The sequence below is a fragment of the Salmo salar genome, chromosome ssa14 (genome assembly GCF_905237065.1).
Source record: "Salmo salar chromosome ssa14, Ssal_v3.1, whole genome shotgun sequence".
Taxonomy (NCBI): Eukaryota; Metazoa; Chordata; class Actinopteri; order Salmoniformes; family Salmonidae; genus Salmo; species Salmo salar.
The window spans coordinates 14,745,980-14,769,993 of record NC_059455.1 but is presented as its reverse complement, the minus strand read 5'-3'; the positions used below and the strand labels follow the sequence as shown (position 1 = coordinate 14,769,993).

At 42.4% G+C, this 24,014-nt stretch overlaps 2 protein-coding genes across 10 annotated transcripts in view; one reads left to right on the top strand and one right to left on the bottom strand.

Annotated features, from left to right (window-relative positions):
• Positions 1–14,465: 14,465 nt before the first annotated feature.
• LOC106568907 (olfactomedin-like protein 2B) lies at positions 14,466–19,971 on the top strand. 3 transcript variants are annotated; one of them, XM_014139708.2, is made up of 8 exons: positions 14,466–14,926; positions 15,989–16,255; positions 16,538–16,645; positions 16,757–16,933; positions 17,387–17,579; positions 17,833–18,471; positions 18,625–18,801; positions 18,977–19,971. In XM_014139708.2, the coding sequence occupies exons 1-8, from the start codon at positions 14,732–14,734 to the stop codon at positions 19,576–19,578; spliced, it is 2,358 nt and encodes a 785-aa protein (XP_013995183.1). In that variant the 5' UTR covers positions 14,466–14,731; the 3' UTR covers positions 19,579–19,971. The 3 variants fall into 3 exon arrangements, with proteins under 3 accessions (XP_013995183.1, XP_013995182.1, XP_013995181.1); XM_014139707.2 differs by having other exon boundaries at positions 17,384–17,579; positions 17,836–18,471; XM_014139706.2 differs by having other exon boundaries at positions 17,384–17,579.
• Positions 19,972–20,663: 692 nt separating this feature from the next.
• Positions 20,664–24,014, bottom strand: part of LOC106568908 (cyclic AMP-dependent transcription factor ATF-6 alpha) — a 51,987-nt gene continuing 48,636 nt past the window's right edge. For all 7 annotated transcript variants that reach the window (XM_014139710.2, XM_014139712.2, XM_014139714.2 and 4 more), the window contains one exon: positions 20,664–20,945. In XM_014139710.2, coding sequence (XP_013995185.2) covers positions 20,755–20,945 — 191 coding nt within the window. In that variant the 3' untranslated portion in view covers positions 20,664–20,754. The remainder of the gene's footprint in view (positions 20,946–24,014) is intronic.

Sequence of the window (24,014 nt, the reverse complement as noted above, 5' to 3'; positions counted from 1 at the left end):
AGGTCAGACGTTTCTTGTAGTTGGCCACCAGGTTTGCACACATCTCAGGAGGGATTTTGTCCCACTCCTCTTTGCAGATCTTCTCCAAGTCATTAAGGTTTCGAGGCTGACGTTTGGCAACTCGAACCTTCAGCTCCCTCCACAGATTTTCTATGGGATTAAGGTCTGGAGACTGGCTAGGCCACTCCAGGACCTTAATATGCTTCTTCTTGAGACACTCCTTTGTTGCATTGGCCATTGTCATGCTGGAATACCCATCCACGACCCATTTTCAATGCCCTGGCTGAGGGAAAGAGGTTCTCACCCAAGATTTGACTGTACATGGCCCCGTCCATCGTCCCTTTGATGCGGTGAAGTTGTCCTGTCCCCTTAGCAGAAAAACGCCCCCAAAGCATAATGTTTCCACCTCCATGTTTGATGGTGGGGATGGTGTTCTTGGGGTCATAGGCAGCATTCCTCCTCCTCTAAACACGGCGAGTTGAGTTGATGCCAAGAGCTCCATTTTGGTCTCATCTGACCACAACACTTTCACCCAGTTGTCCTCTGAATCATCAGGATTTCAGTCCTTCACGGCGTAGTGTGTTACCAATTGTTTTCTTGGTGACTATGGTCCCAGCTGCCTTGAGATCATTGACAAGATCCTCCCGTGTAGTTTTGGGCTGTTTCCTCACCGTTCTCATGATCATTGCAACTCCACGAGGTGAGATCTTGCATGGAGCCCCAGGCCGAGGGTGATTGACAGTTCTTTTGTGTTTCTTCCATTTGCGAATAATCGCACCAACTGTTGTCACCTTCTCACCAAGCTGTTTGGCGGTGGGCTTGTAGCCCATTCCAGCCTTGTGTAGGTCTACGATCTTGTCCCTGACATCCTTGGAGAGCTCTTTGGTCTTGGCCACGGTGGAGAGTTTGGAATCTGATTGATTGATTGCTTCTGTGGACAGGTGTCTTTTATACAGGTAACAAGATGAGATTAGGAGCACTCCCTTTAAGAGTGTGCTCTTAATCTCAGCTCGTTACCTGTATAAAAGACACCTGAGAGCCAGAAATCTTTCTGATTGAGAGGGGGTCAAATACTTATTTCCTCATTAAAATGCAAATCAATTTATAACATTTTTGACATGTGTTTTTCTGGATTTTTGTTGTTGTTATTCTGTCTCTCACTGTTCAAATAAACCTACCATTAAATTTATAGACTGATCATTTCTTTGTCAGTGGGCAAACGTACAAAATCAGCAGGGGATCAAATACTTTTTTCCCTCACTGTATAGGCTACAGATTTATGCCGGTGGTGTTATGTGCAGGCCATCCTGCTGGGGTCTCTGTCCTCATCCTTCAGCCTTAATCAATATACATTTAGGTAATTTAGAATACACTCTTATCTAGAGCAATTTAGGCCTTCAGTCAATGCATTTAACTAAAATAGGTAAGACAAACACATATCACAGTCGCATATTGCAATACCCCTAAACAAACACAACAGCCTATATTTCTTCGTTCAGAAATGAGCACGGGATGGGAGTGATTTTTATCGGGAAGGGTCACGAAAGTTCCACGGTTATAGAACTGTTGCAGGATCAGGTCTATACAGGGTAATAAATTACAGGACAAGACGAGACAGGAAGGAATTTTCACTCCCGTGTCAATCTTTAGTACAGACTGCAGTTTGTTCTGAAATCAGTAGCAATTGGCGACTAGGCACTAGGCATGCTAGAGCAGGAAATCTCCTTTCTATTAAGCAAAGGGGCTATCGGGGCGATACCAGCGGCAGAGAGCCACCTCGTTTTCTACTCTTGGTACATCCTGCTTCCCCAAAAAGTGGGATGGGTTTGCCCCATTCCGGACCTACGTGTCCTCGACAGCTTTCTGAAGAAGTTCACGTTCCGTATGTTTACGTTCAATGCTGTCTCGCTCTATTCGTTGAGGCGATACCTCAGTCAATCTGCAGGATGCTTCTTTTCACATAAGCATCCTGCCAGCAGGTTTACTTTTCAAGGCACAGCCTATGAATACTTTTCTGTTCCATTCGTTCAAGACGTGCCTCTGAATGCTGGGGTTGATGGCGTCCACCGTCTCATTAGTACCTCTCGGCCTAATGAGGATGAAAGACTTCCAGCGTTGGGGTGTTTGCCCAACGTCTGTGTACACGACATCACCTCAATCGTCAGATAAAGGTGATCTCAATCAAAGGTATTTATAAAGCCCTTTTTACATCAGCAGATGTCACAAAGTGCTATACAGAAACCCAGCCTAGAACCCCAGACAGCAAGCAATGCAGATGTAGAAGCACGGTGGCTAGGAAAAACTCCCAAGAAAGGCAGGAACCTAGGAAGAAACGTAGAGAGGAAACAGGCTCTGAGGGGTGGCCAGTCCTCTTCTGGCTGTTCCGGGTGGGGATAAGAGTACATGGCCATTTAAGGCCAGATTGTTCTTCAAGATGTTCAAATGTTCATAAATGATCAGCAGGGTCAAATAATAATCACAGTGGTTGTAAAGGTTGCAACAGGTCAGTACCTCAGGAGTAAATGTCAGTTGGCTTTTCATAGCCGAGCATTCAGAGTTCGAGACAGCAGGTGCGGTAGAGAGAGAGAGAGAGAGAGAGTCGAAAACAGCAGGTCCGGGACAAGGTAGCATGTCCGGTGAACAGGTCAGGGTTCCCTAGCCGTAGGCAGAACAGTTGAAACTAGAGGTCGACCGATTAATCGGAATGGCCGATTAATTAAGGCCGATTTCAAGTTTTCATAACAATCGGAAATCGGTATTTTTGGATGCCGATTTGGCCGAATTTCTTAGAAATGTATATTTTTGGGGTAATTTTTTTTTAACCTTTATTTAACTAGGCAAGTCAGTTAAGAACACATTCTTATTTTCAATGACGGCCTAGGAACGGTGGGTTAACTACCTTGTTCAGGGGCAGAACGACAGATTTTTACCTTGTCAGCTCAGGGATTCAATCTTGCAACCTTACGGTTAACTAGTCCAACGCTCTAACCACCTGCTTTACATTGCACTCCACGAGGTTACGCGAACGCAGTAAGAAGCCAAGGTAAGTTGCTAGCTAGCATTAAACTTATCTTATAAAAAACAATCAATCAATCATAATCACTAGTTAACTACACATGGTTGATGATATTACTAGTTTATCTAGCCTGTCCTGCGTTGCATATAATCGCTTAGGTGCACGTTGCTCCAACCATAAACATCAATGCCTTTCTTAAAATCAATACACAAGTATATCTTTTTAAACCTGCATATTTAGTTAATATTGCCTGCTAACATGAAATTCTTTTAACTAGGGAAAGTATGACACTTCTCTTGCAAACAGAGTCAGGGTATATGCAGCAGTTCCCCAGTTCACGAGGGGAATGCAATAAACGGAGTGTGGACCCCACAACTCTGCATTGCGCACATAAATTACCTTGAATTGCTGACAATGTTTCTTTGTGATAGCTACTTGCAGGGGTGCAACTTTCACTGGGGATGGGAGGGACATGACCCTCCCACATCCAGAAATTACATTTCTGTCCCCCCCACTTTTATCATTGCACTCTGATACAAAAAGGGACAACTGTGTGCTTTAGGACAATGTGGACGCCTCAGAGCGGTCGGGTAGGCTGTTAGGCGGTTTCAGCCGGCTGGATTTAGGACCAAACCAAGTGGACACCACAGAGCGTGTGAACAGAGGCAACTATTGTCTGTGTGTTGTCTGTGTGTCTGCCTTTTCTCCGAGTTGTAAAAGCAAGCAGAGCAGAAACTGGCTACACTTTATTTGACTGATGTAGCTGGCAAGGTAACTGCTGTTTGACTTAGCAAAAAAAAAGTATTTATCCCAAGTGCCGAGCTAGTAGTGTAACTGACATGTAACGTTAGCAAATGTTTCATCCCCTCTCGACTGAAGTTCCATCTGAAGTGAATGAACCAGCTAGCTAACCTTAGCTAGCAAATAGCTACCACAGTCAGTTCAGTTCTAGCTACAGTATCTGTCAGATAAAAGTATCTAACAGATGTGTGTATGGAAATGTTTTGTATCCTATGTTTTGTCCCGTTTCAACAGAAGTAAATTAACTTGGCTAGTTTTCGCCAGTTGATGTAGCTACCATTACTGCTAGCCAAAAGTTGGCTAACGTTAGCTAGCTCACTAACTTTAGCTATTATTTCTGCCTCAATCACACTAGACCTGAATCAAATGATGAAAACAGCTGCCAAACAATTGAAGACCGATATTTTAACGGGTTTTTTTACAGTGCAATGTGAGTTTTTATTGGAGTCAGTATAGCATTGTAACGTTATTGATCTGTCAATTTCCCTAGGTAATTCCCTACTTCTCAATGACACGGTATAAACAGCTCTACAGCCTTCACTGTCATGGTGCACAGTCAGTACACAACACTATGGTCATCATGTCTTAGCAGGATCAGATGGTGACAGAGGTCTCAGCAGGGCCAGACAGCCAGGGAAGACCTGTCTGTGACTGCTGAGTATAACTTTTTCAGATGCAACACTTTATTCTCTCTGTGCAACAAACACTGTATGAAGGCTCAGACTAAGACCCAGATGCAGACACAGGAGAAGGATAGTACGAGTCTCAGAGTTAATTATTGAACAAGGGGCAAGCAAAAGGTAAGTCAACGCAGGCAAATAGTCGTAATCCAAATCAGAAGCAGGTACAGGACGGCAGGCAGGATCAGGGTTAGGACAGGCAGAAAGGTCAGAACTGGGAAGACTAGGAAAACAGAAACTAGCGCACAGGAAACACGGGAACACGCTGGTAGGACAAAACGGGACAAGACGAACTGGCAACAGACAAACCGAAAACGCAGGTATAAATACACAGGGGATAATGGGGTGGAGACAAGCACAAAGACAGGTGAAACAGATCAGGGTGTGACACACTGGACAAGCCAGAAGTTTCAAAGATTGAAACAATTTTAAGGCAGTTTGACAAACCTCAAAACTTGATTTCCAAACTGTATCAAGGGTTGATAGAGGCTTTTCCCCATGACACAAAACATGTCAAACAAAAATATGAGCAAGACCTGGGAGACACTATTGATGATGATGAATGGATACAGATATGTTTTAATGCCCATTCATGTTCATATAATCACAGACATACATTACGTCAGTTTAAGACCATCCATAGAACATACTATATGCCACACTCAGAAATGTAATTCCTCTGCTGGAGTTGTAAAACACAAAAGGGGACATACTGTATTTACCTATGTTATGATCTTGTGAAGGCTGGCTGAATTCTGGCAAAGAGTATGTTATTTTATCTCAGCATGTCTACAGATTCTCCTTTTTCCCTGTTTTTGTTTGCTTGGAAATGTTGATATTGCAGACTGTTATAAGAAGAAACTGTGTAACCATAGCATTTATAGAAATGCATTGCCATTAATTGGAAGGTTGATTGCTCCTTTCTCCTCAACAATGTCACAATGGATGGCAGAAATGTCAAGTTATGGAGGACTTGATTTGATTTATTACAAGATTAAGGGTATACTGTGCAACTTTCATAAGGTCTGGAATATTGTATGACAAAAGGGGTCTGTATTGAAACATAATTTTTTTTGTCAAGCACTCACAAATAGATTACATTTTTTAAGGCACACCAGACACCTGAAAGGGTAGGCAACAACACATCTGCCACGCTGATCCTCAACACGGGGGCCCCTCAGGGGTGCGTACTTAGGCCCCTCCTGTTCTCCCTGTTCACCCACGACTGCGTGGCCAAGCACGACTCCAACATCATCGTTAAGTTTACTTACTACACAGCGGTGGTAGGCCTGATCACCGACAACGATGAGACAGCCTATAGGGAGGAGGTCACTGCCAGGACAACAACCTCTCCCTCAACACGAGGAAGACAAAGGAGATGATTGTGGACTACAGGAAAAGGAGGGCCGAACACGCCCCCATTCACATCAACGGAGCTGTAGTGGAGCAGGTCGAGAGTTTCAAGTTCCTTGGTGTCCACATCACCAACAAACTATCATGGTCCAAACACACCAAGAAAGTTGTGAAGTGGGCACTACAATGTCTTTTCCCCCTCAGGAGACTGAAAAGATTTGGCATGTGTCCCCAGATCCTCAAAACGTTCTACAGCTGCACCATCGAGAGGATCCTGACTGGTTGCATCACAGCCTGGTATGGCAACTGCTCGGCATTCAACCGTAAGGCGCTACAGAGGGCCATGCTTCCTGCCATCCAGGAACTATATACTAGGCGGTGTCAGAGGAAGGCCCCCAAAAATTGTCAAAGACTCCAGACCCAAGTCATAGACTGTTCTCTCTGCTACCGCACGGCAAACGGTACCAGAGCACCAGGTCTAGGTCCGAAAGGTTCCTTAACAGCTTCTACCCCCAAGCCATAAGACTGCTGAACAATTAATCAAATGGCCACCCAAACTATTTGTACTATCCCCTTTGTTTTTACACTGCTGCTAATCGCTGTTTATTATCTATGCATAGTCAATTTACATCTACATACATGTACAAATTACATCGACTAACCTGTACCGGTAGCCCCTGTATATTGCCTCATTATTGTTGTTTTATAGTGTTACTTTTACATTTTTTTACTTTTGTTTATTTAGTAAACATTTTCTTAACTCTATTTTCTTAAAACTGCAGTGTTGATTAAAGGCTTGTAAGTAAGCATTTCATGGTACCTGTTGTATTCAGCGCATGTAACAAATAAAATTAGATTTAATGTTTTTTCAGGGTTTTTTGCACCTGTCTCAGTGGACTAATAATTGAGGAGGCTGCAGGGATGCCACGGTCCAAGAATATGGGGATTGTGGCTCAGATGCACAAGGCACGTCTCTCTCCAGAATGCGCTCTGTCCCGCCATTTTGTGGGTATTCATTGTTTATAACTTCAATGTGTGCATTGTTTGCCATGTCTATCAATTTGGCTCCCGAGTGCCGCTTTGGTCTAAGGCGTGTGGTCAGTGCTAGAGGCGTCAATGCAGACCATGGTTCGATTCCAGGCTGTATCACAACCGGCCGTGATTGGGAGTCTCATAGGGCGGCGCACAATTGGCCCAGCATCATCCGGGGAGGCCCCTCTCTCGTCAACGGTTGTCACATTGTATTGTGGAAGCTCTTATATTGGCCTATAATAGCAAGGGGTTACAGCCGTTGACGAGGGCCTGAGGGCTCACTCCACCAGAGGTATGGCTACATCTTGGGCACTGTTCAAGGGCATCTCCTTACAGGAGATTTGCGACGCGGCTTGTTCGGCATCCCCACTTATATTGTGTTCTACCGGTTAGATGTCACTGCACCTTCATTGGGGCCTCTGAGGGTTGATATGCGAGACCACCTGGCTTCAGAGAGCATGCGCGATATGGGAGTTACCCATAACCCACAGTGAGATATAGAAACAAATAATTGAAAGAGAACGTAAGGTTACTTGCGTAACCTTGGTTCTCTGATATGAGTGAGATATCTCACCACATTCCTCCACTCGCAAGAGTGTGAGGACCTTTGGCATGCTCGAGAATGACCAGAGGCCGGGCGACAGACGTGTATGATTGGTTCTTCGAGCTACTTAGAGATTCTGGGGAATCCTACAGAGAAATATTTCACTTATAATGTCAGAGAGCCGGGGTTATGCAAGCAACATTACGTTTCCTGGAGAGCATATCCTCTTTGTCCTGGTCTTTTCAAGAAAATAATGTCTTACAAATCCTATAAACACAGACACAATGTTTCTGGCAATGAGTGAACAATGCATAGGATATACTGTACAAGACCAACTTTTCTAATGCCAGTCAAAAGTGGTTAGAGTTAGACAGCGAAGGCAAAATATTATTATTCCCATGCTGTGAGAAAGCATGTTTGAATGAATACGCCATGAAGTTTATTTTGTCTCAAATATATATTATACTGTTTACATTATTTAATTGATTACACAAACTTAAACTCGCATTCATTCTCTCAGTTCTAGAAGAATGTTGCCTTTGTCTTCCTCAGGAAACATGGTTACGGACTTTGATTGACAACTGTTCCACTTAAAGCCGAAAAATCTATGAAAATTGTATATTCTACTAAATAAGTCTTATGGAAATCAAACCCAGCCCCAACAACTGGAAATAAAGCCTGCAGCTATGTTTCACTTGGTTTTCTGGCCAAATCTCTCCATGTTTCCATCAATGTGTATAAGCTGTTCCATATGGAGCGATGTAAGAAGAGGGAGTTGAAAACACAAGAGAAGACAAGGGGGACTTATTTGTATGTTTTGTATTAGTTAAGGTTATCACTGTATGTGAATTATTTAATACTCCCCCACAGAAGGTATTACATAGAGGCCAATGTAATATTTATGGAGGGCTTTGATGAGGTCTCTTTAAGGTACAGATTGCAGGAGATTTCCCCTTTAGCTAATCTGCTGAATATCTTTCCCATGGTTGCACCATCCCACGTGAACTCCAACCAGACAATAGTATACCACCTAGAATAATGCAAGCTTGTTCTTGTGTTACCGTAAATATAGAGGTTTGACTGGAGAGGCATGTTCAGACGTTTCACCCAAAAAAACGTTCCTGTCAGAATCCCTCTTTTAGGAATTCACTATACGTGAGGTTCACTGAACACATCATATGGAATACCATGCAGAATATATTACTTAAAAGTAATCTATAATGTTCAAAGTTGTTGAGGGAGGAAAGGGAACTGTATCAAATTTAAAACAGTCCTAAAACAAATCTTTGGACATGTGTTCGGCTGACCATTATTAGATACCACAAACTCTCCAATCTGTGTCTGTTATCAGATTCAAAATCTCTAAAAAAATCTTCCCATGACATTACTTTTTTATTACTTCTAAAAGGAAAGAGGTAAATCAATAAGACGTTATACCCGACAAACAACTCTAACCTCCTATGCTGACTTATACACAGTTCATTTCCTACTTTTCTTCAAAGTTCCCCAACCCCAATGATAAAAGAAAATAGTATCCCTCAGATCAGTATCTGCACTCCCTGGCACGTCTCCATAATATTACAGGTACCTTTGAAACAAAAAGGATCTGTGATTTCACTCACACACAGGTACCCATTAAAGAGGACCTCTAGCGGCTGTGGCATAGTTGTAGGTGTGTGTCAAAGCAACAACGTCAGCCTCCCGAGCTGCCACATACTGCTGGAGGGCTCTGTACCTACACAATAGACTGTTGTTCTAATAGCTTTGAATGAGGGGTGCCAAGCAACACGGATCTGCACCTCTCACAGTTAAATAAACACTGACATATGCACATTCCATAGCACGGGGAATTATCAATCAGGTATTACTCAACCACGAGAACTATACTTCAAATCAAATCAAAGTTTATTGGTCTCGTACAGAAATTTACTTGGCTCAATGCGCTCTAGCGACACCTTGTGGCGGGCTGGGTGCCTGTCAGTTGAACGGTGTTTTCTCCGACACATTGGTGCAACGGGTTAAGCGAGTGGGTTTTAACATGTGCGGCTGGCGGGTCATGTTTCTGAGGACGCATGACTCAATTTTCGCCTCTCTCGAGCCTGTTGGGACTATATCAACACTGGCCTAATGAAACAAAAACCAAAAGATCGTTTTTAGGTAGAGTCGCAACGATGAGACAAGATCGAAATCATGAAATTGGGGTGAAAAAGGGGGTAAAAATGCCTCAAAAAAATTAAAAAAGGTGTGTGCAGTAGTTATATAGGATGAGACATCAGTATAATACAGTTAATACAGACATATAACGTGGGTGAGACAATATGTCAAGATTATTAAAGTGACCAGTGTTCAATGGCTAGAATACATTTAAATTATGTAAACATTATAAATGGAAAACTCTACCTAAAAACGACCTTTTGGTATTTGCTTCATTAGGCCAGTGTTGATATAGTCCCAAAATGTTTTGCATGTCAACAATCAAGTTTTCAAGATATATTGAATTTCACTTATTTTGGGTAACAGACATATTCAACAAAATGTACAAATGTACAATGCCTGAAGGCCAAGCGTCACATCTGGAGGAAACCTGGCACCATCCCTACGGTGAAGCATGGTGGTGGTAGCATCATGCTGTGGGGATGTTTTTCAGCGGCAGTGACTGGGAGACTAGTCAGGAAAGGTGCTTCAACAAAGTATTGAATAAAGGGTCTGAATAGTTCTGTAAACGTGATATTTCCGGGGGGTTTTATATAAATTTGCAAATATTAAAAAAAACTTTTCGATTTGTCATTATGGGGTATTGTGATTAGATTGATGAGGAATAGTTTTTATGTAATCCATTTTAGAATAAGTCTGTAATGTAACAAAATGTGAAAAAATGTGGGTGTGACAGTTGTCATAAGGAGAGGACCAAGGTGCAGCGTGTGTGTAGTTCCACATTTTATTTATACTGGGGAAACTATGCAATACATCAAATAACTGAAATAGACAAAACAACAAACCGTGACGCAGAGGAGAAACAAACACTACTCAAAAATAATCACCCACAAAACCCAGGAAGAAAAACCCCTACTTAAGTATGATATCCAATTAGAGACAACGAGGACCAGCTGTCTCCAATTGGAGATCATCCCAAACAAACCAACATAGAAATACAAAAACTAGAACCTAAGAACATAGAAATAGAAAACATAGAAAAACACAAAACACCGCCTGTCACGCCCTGACCTACTCTACCACAGAAAATAACATCTTACTATGGTCAGGACGTGACAGTGGGTCCTTCCGGACAAGTCAGTTACAATTACACATACCCGAGACCCGTGATAATCATATCAGATCCGACCCCGACCCATGACATTATTTAGAATTCTGGATCCGGACCCGCTCAGGTCCCAGATCGGGTCTTCGGTATTTGGGTACAGGTGGATCCGTGAAGACCAGTTTTGCGCGTGAATGCTACCTAGGTTTGGATAAGTTCTAATCATCACAATGGGAACAACATCCTCTATGCACTTCCTGATGAACCCCGTCACCGAGTCAGTGTATACGTCAATGCTATTCTCAGAGGCGACCCAAAACATTTCCCAGTCCGTGTGATCAAAACAATCTTGAAGCATTGATTACAATTAGTCTGACCAACATTGAATTTAGTCTGACCAACATAGAATTTCTATAGCGTTTTTCTCCGATTTCCTTTACTAAATTCCACAGCTTCAATAAATGCGGCCTCAGGATATGCGGTTTCCAGTTTGCGCACAGTCCAGTGTAGTTCCTTGAGAGCTGTTGCGGTGTCAGCTTGGAGGGGAATATAATGATGACCGAAAAAATTATCTTGGGAGGTAATGCGGTCGACATTTGATGGTGAGGTATTCCAGATTGGGAGATCAAATGGACTTGAGTTCCTGTACATTACCACAATCACCACACAATCCACCTTTCTTTTTTCTGGACAGTTCTGTCTTCCTGTCTACGCGATGGACAGAGAACAATATATCCGGAGAGATCCATGATTCCATAAAACATATGGTGCAGTCCCTGATGTCTCTCTGGAAGGAGATCCTTGCCCTGAGCTTGTCTACTTTATTGTCCAGGGACTGAACATTAGCGAGTAATAAACGGTGGATGGTATGCCTGAGTCTGACTAGGGCCCCACTCCTTCGACCTCTTCTCTGGTGACAGTTTTTTTGGCGCAGAACCTGGGATGACTAGAGCTGCCTCAGGAAGTTCAAACAAAGGATCCAGATCAGGTAAGTCAAATTTCTGCTTGAATTTCTGGTGTGTGACCGGCATTCTAATATCCAAAAGTTATTTCCGGCTGTAGGTAATAATATAAGAAACGTTCGGAACAAATAATGTAAGAAATAACACCCCCCCCAAAAACGGCATACTGCAAAGTTGGTTAGGAGCTAGAAACAGGGTGACCGTGTCTGTTGGCGCCATTTTCAGAGGGTGATGAGGTCATTGTAAGTGGTTTGAGTAGTTTGAGAGAGTAGTTTTATATGTTTTTAAGTGCACATACTGTTGAATCTTTGTATTCAACCTGGACAACCTGGCTAGCCGTAGCATAGTAAATGAAAATCCAGGACACTCATATTAGTATGATATGTTACGGTTGGTATGGCATGTATTCGTTTGTGGATGTCAATCCTCCATTTCGTATGATATGTTGCAAAATGTAATTCGTATGATATGTTACGAATTACAATTCGTATAATACATTACGAATTTGCAATACATATGATACAGTATGTTACGAATTTCAATTTGTTGTGGCTAACGTTAGCTTGGCTAGGAGTTGGGTTAGGGTTTAAGGTTAGGGTTTAAGGTTAGGGTTAAGGTTAGGGTTAAGCCGGGCGTACACTACACGACTTTGGCCCCGATTTAGCTGTCCCAGACAAGTTTTTGAGATTGGAGACAAAATCCCCAATGTCATTGCCTACTCGGGCGCGTGGCCGTAGAGACACAATCTGAAGGCTATCGATCCCGTCTTTGAGCCATCCCAGACGTTCCAATATTTTAAAATGTTTGATTTTATCTGCAGAAAATGTGCAATGCTCTTGTAGTGTGAGATGTGCAACAACAAGTTGAGAACGGTGATCAGCAGTAGCCAATGAGAGCTCGCCAGAGAAGAAGCCAAAGATGATGACGTTGTATTGCATCACCCAGAATGTGTAGACCATCGAGCAAGAGCGATGACTACTACTAATATGCAAGTGTACTTTTTAACCATAGCCAAAGTGTCAAATCAATACAGCTCTGAAGTTCACAAGCAATGTTATTCAATCAAAAATGTATTGGCTAGATATTTCAACTCTGTATGGCAAGCGTGAATGTCTGACTGAAAACGTTTGAGGCTGCTTTGAGCCACAGCTCGTTCTAGCTACGTTACCAATCGAATCACGTCATCACATCATTGTTTTCGCGAGACTGCGTGGTATTGAGAATCCTCACGATCAAATGAAGAATCTTGTAGTGTGTGACCCCTGTCTGTGCCACATTGTTTAGTGTGCGCACAACTACGTTGGCAAGAGAAAAAACTACAGGAAAGACGGTTGTTCAATGTGAGAGGCTCAGTGATGTTAGGGTTAGGAGGTAGGTTAAAGGGTTAAGGTTAGGGCTAGGGTTAGGGGAAGGGTTAGCTAACATGCTAAGTAGTTGCAAAGTAGCTATAAAAGTACTAACTAGTTGCAAAGTTGCTAATTAGCAAAAATGGTCCGTGATGAGATTCAAACACACAACCTTTGGGTTGCTAGACGTTTGCATTATATGTTGGCTTTTGCTTTAAGTAACCCTATGTCTTATCTAACCATACCAAACGTAACATACCATACTAATTTGAGTGTCCCGGATTTTTGTTTACTACTATATGTTATGGCTAGACCAGGCTGTTCTATTCTAGTTTTAAGATACACTTTTAGAACTAGAACACAGAATAAAGTGTCTTAGTTGGAGCAAAGGTGAGATGAAATGACATGAAAATACATGACTGTTTCTGGCCCCTGACATAATATAATTTGAGAAACAAGAGTTCATTAACCCAAAACAAGAGAATCAAAAGTCTGTTGCAAGTAAAACATACAATATTGGGATTGTTATGAAATACACCCTGTATTATGGCTATTCACTAAAGAATATATGAAGAATAATACTAATTTATCTTAATTCCCACATTGCTGGAATGTTGGTAGAATCATTTCCATCACATAAAACTATGCTGACAGAAATGATCCCCTAGATGGCGCTATCGCGTAAGGTTCGCCGTCGGGTAAGGCTTACCCTCACACATTTTCCCTTTATTTCTAACACAAATAGCTTATTCTCAAAGTAGGTCAGATTTATGAGCTTTTATGATTTCAAATCAAAATCGAATAAAATGTTATACGTCACATGCTTCATAAACAACATGTGTAGACTAACAGTGAAAGGCTTACTTTCCAACAATGCAGAGAGAAAAATATTAAAATAATAAACAAATAATAATAGGAGGAATAGATACACAATGAGTAATGATAACTTGGCTAAACCGAGTCAGTGTGCAGGGGCATGAGGACATTTCGGGAGATATGTTCATATAGGTAGGGCGGCAGGTAGCCTAGCGGTTAAGAGCGTTGGGCCAGTAACAAAGGTCGCAGGTTTGAATCTGCAAGCCGACTAGGTTAAACATCTGATTATGTGCCTTTGACCAAGGCACTTAACCCTAACTGCTCCTGTAAGTCGCGCTGGATAAGAGAGTCTGCTAAATGACAAAAACAAATGTAGGGCTAAAGTGACTAGGCAGCAACGTATGTGATGAGTTAGTTTGCGGTCCATAAAATAAAATCACCTATAATAATAGCCTACTAGCCAGGAATTTAAATGAATTCACTCAAACATTTCCCAATGGACCAAAAGAGGCATTTAGGCTACAATTTAGACGTGGGTATAAAATTTAAAAGAAAGAACATCCCTTGTAACATTATTGTTTCACATCCAATCTGTGGGACAGACTCCACCCTGTATCCAATATGGTCAAGTCCTTCCCACCTATGCATAACCAACTATGTTCATTCACCTCCAACTATCAACAGGGATCATACCTATCACTTACAGCGAAGGCAACACAATGCTTTTCACCTGAGAGGATTCAAAATTAATTTCGGATTCATTTCTATTGAAAGGTCACTGACATTTTCTTTAACCATGGACATTTTCTTAGAAAATGTGGATATTTCAAACTAGTTGATTTCTTTTAGAATTCGCTGCAGATCGATTCAAAGGCATACATTTTTGATTGGCAACGTCTCAATTGGGCACCAGGTAATTTAGATGATGATGTCTAGGATGCAGCTATTGCTCCTGTTGTGGTGCGCCATCGCCCTCACTTGGGCACCAGTCGCATCCATCGATGAGATGGAGAACTCTTTGACAGATGTTCATGATGGAATTAAAGAGCAACTAGAACAGACCGAGGGACCACTTCTGGATGATGAGATGGACAACCAGGAGAACGTTTTAACTCAGGTATTTACGACCTCGCTCTGGATTTGTTCGGATTGACAGGCTAGTTTTACGCATAGCCTACCTATACAAAGCCAGGCGCGACAGTTAATCACAGGGGTGAGGAAGAAAATGGCATTTTCTCAAGCGTTTTAATTCATAACTTTTGAGTAGAGAATATTAATAATTGATACTTCATCGTCTATGACTAATGGCCTGGGAAAAGTTTAACAATTATGTTGAGCACTTGTCATGCGTAATTACACAAGCACACAGAGCATTGCCATTATAGTCAGTATTGGCGTTTTGCTATGAACCATAAATCATCTTCAATGCGATAAATTGAAGGTGGTTGTTTTACCCAGCAAACCAAAATTGGTTCTGTGAACGTTCCCAGAACATTCATTAGGTTGCCCCAAAACTTATAACACAAAAATAGTCCAGTTGTGCTGATGATTATACAATGTTTGTATAAATAATTTGCCTGATGTTGCAAGAACATTCCCAGAACCCATTTTGTTAATACATTACCTGGAAACCTAATAAGAACCTTAGGGGAATGTTCTGCGGTGGTTGTTACAGATGTTGTGCACAACATTCCAAAGAAATTTCGTTTTTTTTTAAATTCTGGGAAGGAAAAAAACATTTTGTTATCAAAAACATAATTTGAATGTTTTTGGGATGTTTTCATCCTAATGTTAGATAAAATCCTAACTGGAACTTTATCGGAATGTTAGCTAATGTCCTGCGAATGTTCCCGGTCTGCTTGGTAGTTACTTTGTAAGTGGTTAAAAAAAAACTGTATTTTTTTCTACATTAGTTGATTCTTAGTCATTAAACCATTTTCAATGTGCAATGTGCATAGAGTATTTGGTATCTGAGATGAGATGGTCGTTTTTCCTATGTAGGACTAAATGTATGCATTCTCATGAATATGCTGTGTTGTTCCATATAAGTAATCCATTTAAATAGTTACTTATATCCTATAAGTAATTGCACCAATGCATGTGTCTGTGTGAATTGTGTAATGCTGTGCTCCTTCATTGGTGGACTACCCATGCTCTACCCATCTCTTCTCCATCGTAGCTGCTGGGGGATTATGACAAAGTGAAAACGCTGTCGGAAGGCTCTGACTGTCGCTGTAAATGTATTGTCAGACCCCTGAGCAGAAGTGCCTGCAGGCGGATAGAGGAGGGTGCAGCAAAGGCTGAAGACTTTTACACTGTGGAGACTGTGACTTCGGGGCCCAATTGTAAAAAGTGTGCATGTATAGCCCCGCCCTCTGCTCTGAATCCCTGCGAGGGAGATTACAGGTTCAAGAAGCTGCAGGAGGCGGGGAAAGATGACATCAAGGTAATACACAAGCGCCTGCATCTCTCTGAGGGGAAACAACACCACACTGGTTCCTTCTTATTAAAACAACCCCCGTCTGTGTATTATCTTTATCAAACAAGGAGTTACCCCATGTCCCCTTTCCAGTGGGAATATTTCCTCAAACTGCACTTGATCTGATGGAAATGTCCACATCATAAGCAGTTATTGAATACAGCATACATGACAGTAAGACTTTACAACTAAAATAACATGGAAAGATGTACTGTGATGATTCTGACTACTGTGATCTTGCTTTTACAGCTCTCAACAATAATGGAGTTACTGGAGGGAGCGTTTTACGGGATGGATCTGTTAAAGTTACACTCAGTTACAACTAAACTTCTCAACAGGGTTGACAATATAGAAAAGGTTTGTCTACTGACACTCATACGCATTTCACAGTCATAGCTTATATAACCTAAAGTCTGTGGTTGTGGTACTGGTTTCACACCCTTTTGCTTTGCCTCTGTCGGTGTCCAGACCTTTTCTCGTAACCACACGGAGAAGGAGAAAGTGAGTGTGAGGAGCCGCTCTAGTGAGGAGAATGAGAGAGAGAAGGAGAGAAGAGCACAGCAGAGGATGGAAAAGAGAAAACGTCTAACTGAGCTGGAGCCGTCCCTGCAGAAGGATACGGCTGCAGCCTATACTAACACAGAGGTAACGCGCACACACACACTATGCTAACACAGAGGTAACCAAGGCTGTCAGTCACTCCAGATTTAGAGTGGAAACGATGGCGAGGGATTAAGTTAGCCAGTAGCCTGGCAGCGTCTTTAATACAGTGGCGAGATCCAAACTAGTTTGGGTTCTTGACTACAACAGTTTCCAGACAGCCCAGAAAACAATGACTTAAAATGATTGTCTTACTTTGAACCTCGACTGCATTCATTTTCACAAAACCAATGCGATCAAAACCATAGCATTTGGTTCTGTAGCCTAGTATTACAATGAAGAATCAGAAACAGAAACCTTTACTGCCATGCAACAAACAAATGGTTGCTAAGAATTGATTGTGTAGTTACAGTTCAACATGTATAGTACAGTTGTCTCACTAAAAGCTTTACGATAACACGTGATTTGGTCCTTTGTGATTGGATCCTCCTAAAGAAGAAGTACGAGGAGCGCTATGTGGGGGCCAAGGGCCAGGGGGCCACCAGGCCCATGCTGAAGAGGAGCCAGCCAGAGGACAGGGAGGAGCCCCAGTGGCCCCTGAAAGGCAAGGTGGGGCCCAACGGCATGGTCATCAGAGGGGTGACCTTCTACAAGGCCAACACAGTGGACGATGGGGCCGCTGAAGAGCTCAGTAAGTAAATGTATATACTGGACATAATACTAGAATAACTAACATAGCAGTAGTCCATCTAGTTCAGAACATGCAGCAAATCTTCCCATTGATTTTGGTGTTGAAGGCTTCTTTGTTTGGGGGGGGGTCTCTACATTGGGGCTATGCCTATAGACATGTTTTGTTCTGGGTTTTTAATAGGACATTGGAGAGGCTTATTGAGTATATTGGTGTAGATGCTTCTTAACCCTTTGTGCTGCTCATTCACCACCAGCAGCAGAGGAAGCCCTGAGCGGTGATGGTTCCATAGACCTGCTCATCGATGACCAGCTACTGAGACCCACCCAGCCCAGACCTGTGGCAGGCCCCCCAACACCTGCATCCCAAGACAGGAAGGAGAACCCAGAAGACCAGGCCACTGACACCCCCAAAACAGCCCCTAGTCCCCAAAGGAATCCCATTACATCTGTCCCTGGAGCTACCGGGACACCATCGACCACTGTTTCCATCCCGACCACCACCACCATTCAAACAAACACTAACACAACGGTTGCGACCACCACAACCACCATTCAACCAGCGACTACCACAACCACCACTCAACCAGCGACTACCACAACCACCACTCAACCACCGACTACCACAACCACCACTCAACCAGCGACTACCACTCAACCAGCGACTACCACAACCACCACTCAACCAGCGACTACCACAACCACCACTCAACCAGCGACCACTAGAAAACTTGAAACCTTGTCTGTTTTGACCACATCTCCAACCACTGCACTGCAAAATGTCAACAGCACCACAACTCCGACCAGCAAGGTGACTAGTGCGCCCAGACCCAAGCATCACATCAGCTGGACAGAGGGCCACTCAGAGGTTCCCTCGGCGACCCCTAAAGTCCCTGGTAAAAAAATACCTTTGGTTGATGGGGTATTTGATTTTCCAAAGTCACATTTTAATTTGATACTCTTTTCTGGTTGAAAATAGTGTTTGTTCGATCTTTAAATACTTGAGGAAAGTACATATGTTGTTTTTATCTCTGTATGTTTACTAACAGGCCTGTGCAAAGACACTCTGGCCACTATCTCTGACCCAGTGACCCATAATACCTACGGCCGGAAGGAAGGTGCCTGGATGAAGGACCCGAAGGGCAACGGAAATGTAATCTATGTCACCAACTACTACTATGGCAACAACCTACTGGAATTCCGCGACATGGACACCTTCAAAAAAGGTATTCTCACAACTGACTAATCCCAAAACTGAGTAGCTGTTTTGGTTCTGGGTGCCAATATTGCAAGACAAACATGGCAATAGATTCATGTAATGGTGGAATTTGATTCGTGTGATGTGCATTGCTCAGTATATAGAATACTCTCTTATTTCTGCATTGTCTTGTTTCCTGTCAGGACGCTTCACCAATTCCTACAAGCTGCCGTACAACTGGATCGGCACGGGCCACGTCGTATACAACGGAGCTTTCTACTACAACCGGGCCTTCTCCCGTGACATCATCAAGTTTGACTTGCGTCGACGCTACGTTGCGGCCTGGACAACGCTGCACGACGCAGTGTTCGAGGAGGAGGAGGATACCTCCTGGAGGTGGCGAGGACACTCGGACATCGACTTTGGGGTGGACGAGAGCGGCCTGTGGTTGGTGTACCCTGCGCTGGACGAGGAGGGCTTCCACCAGGAAGTAATCATGCTAAACCGTGTGAACCCGGCTGACCTCAGCCTCCAGAGTACGTTCAGAACAGGCCTGAGGAGACACTTCTACGGAAACTCCTTTGTCATCTGTGGCGTCCTGTACGCGGTGGACAACTATGAGCGTATCCACGCCAATATATCCTACGCCTTTGACACACACACACACACCCAGATGATCCCCAGATTACCGTTCACGAACAACCACACGTACACAACGCAAATCGACTACAACCCCAAGGACAAAAAGCTGTACGCATGGGACAACGGTCACCAGGTGACATACGATGTTATATTTGCATATTAAAAGCCATGGAGTAGTGATAAAATAAAAAGGGACCAGCACTTTCTTTTGTATAAAAGTTTAAAAAAATATATATATAAAAAAACTGTTTTAGTGGATTGTAGAGCAGTCTACAGGGCCTTTATGTGTTGTACTGTATAATCCACATTTTTGTTGCTCTGTCTTTTATTGCTCAAAATGGCTCCCGTGTTGTCCCAGCGCATGTTGTTGTATTTTATATAACGGTCACGGTCTTTAACTGCCCAAAGGGCAGCAGGCAAGATCATTCAGCGAAGCAAGACAAGGTATTTTCTTACTGCTTGTTAGAAGTTTAAAGTGTATGTTGTATATACTTTAATTAAAAATAAAACTGTTAATAAAATACGCATTCAAACATGAATGCTGACACACAAACAAGTCATCAATATTAGGACTTGTTACTGTCCATGGTTTTATTTCAGAAAACCCTTTTAAAGGTACTGCAAATACCATGACAAACCTTTAAGCAACTCAAAGAAAATTAGGTCATTATTACACCCTCATTTTACACATTTCAAATAATGGCCATATCTTACAGTTACATGATGTTTGTATGATATATACAAATGAGTCTTGTGTATAATTGTTTGAATGTCTCATTTTGCTCACTCACCAACATGGCTTTAAAAAGCAGCAAGCATATTACCACAGGATAGGTCTATTCACTTTTAAATATGTGCAATATATCTTGTTAACATGGCTTAATTCCATCAATAGGGTCCAGAATCAATTAATGTTTGTATTAAGCCATTTTCAATTTAGTTCAATTTTTGCTCATCTAAAAGAATGCTATAGCAGTAGGGTCAAGACAGTGAAGGTTACCAAAGGGTTCAACTTTAAGTCCACTATTTATTCTACCAAAATATCTACAGTAGATGCCTGCATTGGCATTCTGTCCATTTAACATGAACCAGACGCTCTAAAGCAAGCAATATGGAAGTAAACAGTTGCTGGACAACTTCTTAAGTCTTAAAAGATTTGGAACATCTGTGGCACAGGGACTTGTGGAATGTGGAAGACAGAGGATGTGCGAATCTGATGCTAAACATTTCCAGAGAGGAAGACAAGGCTACATTTTTATGGCACAGTTTATTAAATACACCAAAAGGTTGGTAAAATGATAGATTTTTAGATTGCCAGGCCTTTTAGGTAAGGCCAATTTCAGGCAGAGTCTGATAGAACACCAACCGACGCTGATGCCTTTCTGTTGGCATGGGTGGATTGGAAGTCAGTGGTGTTGGCACGTAGGATCTCTGGGATGCTGGAGGTTTTGATGTGGAGGATCTTGGTGTCCATGACCTCACAGTCAATCTGCATCATCACCTCAAATGTGTCGTCCTTGATGACAGAGTCTGTAATGGAATACGATAAGTCAAAAATATGATTATAATGAAAATCAAAACCCTTCATTGATTTATATTCAGTTGTCTGGAATCTAGATGCCTCAAAAGTCAGAAGCCACATCTGAAGTTTTATGTAATACAAGCCTCAGCACCATCAGCACTTTTTAGCAGACATCTAATGTTTGGAATTTGAGTTTCACTGTATAGGCCATTTGAGAGGATCTCCTGACAAGATCCCATTATACTGTCTCTCCATAAGGATCCCATCCCAAAAAGTCTGTCCTCTTTGTACTCTAGATCCCAAACACAACAGTCATTATCTGGCTCACCGCCGTCTCTCGGAGACCCTGTCTGGCGTCAGGTGGCTGAGGAGCCTGCATTACTGCTGCAGGGTGAGCCCCGGCTCCTAGAAGAACACCTGCTGAAGCCATCAGCCACACAACCACCGGAACGGCCAGGTCCATGTGGCTTAGCCAGCGGGAGGAATTTACTAGCACATGGAGGGATCAGGTTTTGGATCTAAAATGTGATTAATGCATACGGAAATGACATCGGAAAGTTTTACGCAACCGGTGCATTTTGCGGACACGTGGTGCTGTCGTGCGAACGAAGTATGTAGGTGTTTTCTACTTAAGAAATAAGGCCGGAGGAGGTGTGGTATATTATCAATATACCAGGGCTAAGGGATGTTCTTATGTCCGACGCAACGTGGAGTGCCTGGACACCGCCCTTAGCTGTGGTATATTGGCCATATATCACAAATCCCAGAGGTGTCTTATTTTCTATTATAAACTGGTTACCAATGTAATTAGAGCAGTAAAACTCAATGGTTTTGTCATACCTGTGGTATATGGTCTGATATACCACAGCCTTCAGCCAATCAGAATTCAGGGCTCAAACCGCCCAGTTTACAATATAAGTTTGATGATAAGAATACAGCTGATTTGGATGGTCCTTCCGTTTGTGGTCTGAATGTCTGATTGAGATAGAGAAAAGAGATGCTCACTCGGCAGAGAACACCATGACCGTCAACTGTGAAGACAAGTTGTATACAAGTTATAAAAGACTATGCATGCCGGCATGCATGAGATAATCCACTATATAAAAAATATTACCCAATAAAGTGAGATAAATATGCCGTGTACATTAAATTACATTTAATTTAACACATTATTTTGTTACTGTTCTTTTCCAAGAGTGCCGAATCTGACAGACAGTATTTTTGTGCACTGAATCAGAGTTTTTGAATGCCTGCATTGTCTCTAGATGACAGTTTTAAGGTGTTCAGTTGTTTGGGAGACAGATTATTATTCCAAATGGCACACCTGTATATTGATACAGACCAGGAGCCCAGCTAATTCCAAATGGCACGCCTGTGTATTGATACAAACCTAAGTTTGGAACCGGGTTATGGAACAGAAGCAAAAAAACGGAAAATAACATTTTTCGAGGGACAAAATCTGAACCGGGAACGAAAGTGATAGATACTGTTTCGAAACAGAACTGTTATGTTATAAGCATGGTAACATTCTTTTACTTCTGGCCATTTTTTTCAGTACCACAAAAAAGCGCAACAAACAAAGAGCCTTTGCAAAGCTCTCACTGTCACTCAGAAACATATTCCAGTGTCTGCCTGCCAGCTGGAAATCTTGTGCCAGTGTGTGTGCGCGTGTCGGCTACCTGCCCCTCTGAAGCATAGTCTACTGTAGCCTACAATACGTTACAAGCGCGATTCAGAAATTAAGGAGAGATGTTAACTTGGATACATTTTTTCAATGCTAGTTATGGATACTATAGTTATAACGTTTCACACTGGATGTATTTCCTTACAAAACGTTCTGACGTGTTTTTAAATTGTGGTGCCGCTCTGCACACACCAGCTTGTTAGCTAGCTAGCTATCTTGCCCTGGTCAAACATTAAGCCAACTCTCAGAAGTTCAAAGACATTCAACGTTCCTCCATAGGTATAATTCTGTGGGCCTAATTTAGATCATGCATGTCATCATTTCGCGCCTTACACTTGTCTGTCCATTACGCATGAAAACAACTATAGCGTGCCCGCTCCAAACGGCTCTATCCGCACTGATTGGTGAAGTAATCTACTGTCGTGCTTAAAAAAGGAACAGAGAGGAACGATATAATCCGGCATATTTTGGGGGGGGTTTGAACCGGTTCAGAACTTTATTTTGCAGGTCGGGACAGTGGAATCGAATGCAAAAAGTAAGCGATTGGAATGTTTTTTAGGTTCCAACCCGATACAGACCATACCAGAGTACAGCGAATTTCCAAATGGCACCTCTGTATATTGATAGACTGGACAAGACCATACCTAATTCCAAATGCCATGTGTGTATTCATACAGACCATACCTAATTCCAAATGGCACACCTGTATATTGCTAGACTTTACCTGTGCATAGCTCATTCCAAATATCACCCTTGCTGATACAGACCAGGCAGGTCTACTAATTGGAGTCAGCCCACAGCCCCTCATCTCACTCCCCAAAAATCCCTTTCTGTCAGCTCCCCATCCAGTTTCCCTTTGGGGTTACTCGGTGAGATGGGTCTTTGGGTGAGACCAACCAGAAACTTAACCATGTTAACATGATAAAATATGTTGGCCTGTTAACACTGCAAAGTGAAGTGGCTTATTTCAAATCATAAGGGAAAATACTCAATTGCCCTTCATTATCCTTCACATACCATGCAGTCCCTTCAACTGAGGCCAATATTGGTTATGATAAGGTTACCCAAAAGGCCAACTGGCATTTTTGCACAGTATGTTGCAGACCCGAAGAGTGATTCGGAGGACAAATCCACTGTTTTATTAGAGTAGTAAGGAATATCAAAGACATTTCTACAGATGGAAGCTATTTATGGCAAAAGGGGGTCTTTCTAAACAACCACACTCTATGGCTGGGGCAAATTACAACCTACCGTTACAATCATCTGGCAATTACAGTGCATTCGGAAAGTATTCAGACCCCTTGACTTTTTCCACATTTTGTTACATTACAGCCTTATTCTAAAATTGATGAGGAAAATATTTAATTCAATCAATCAATCTACACACAATACC

Excerpts from the sequence above, each read along its gene's own strand:
- LOC106568907 (XM_014139706.2), top strand. The coding sequence starts at position 14,732 with ATGATGATGTCTAGGATGCAGCTATTGCTCCTGTTGTGGTGCGCCATC. Across the intron at positions 16,646-16,756 it reads GGGTTGACAATATAGAAAAG|ACCTTTTCTCGTAACCACAC; the intron begins GTTTGTCTACTG and ends GTCGGTGTCCAG. Across the intron at positions 16,934-17,383 it reads CAGCCTATACTAACACAGAG|AAGAAGTACGAGGAGCGCTA; the intron begins GTAACGCGCACA and ends ATCCTCCTAAAG.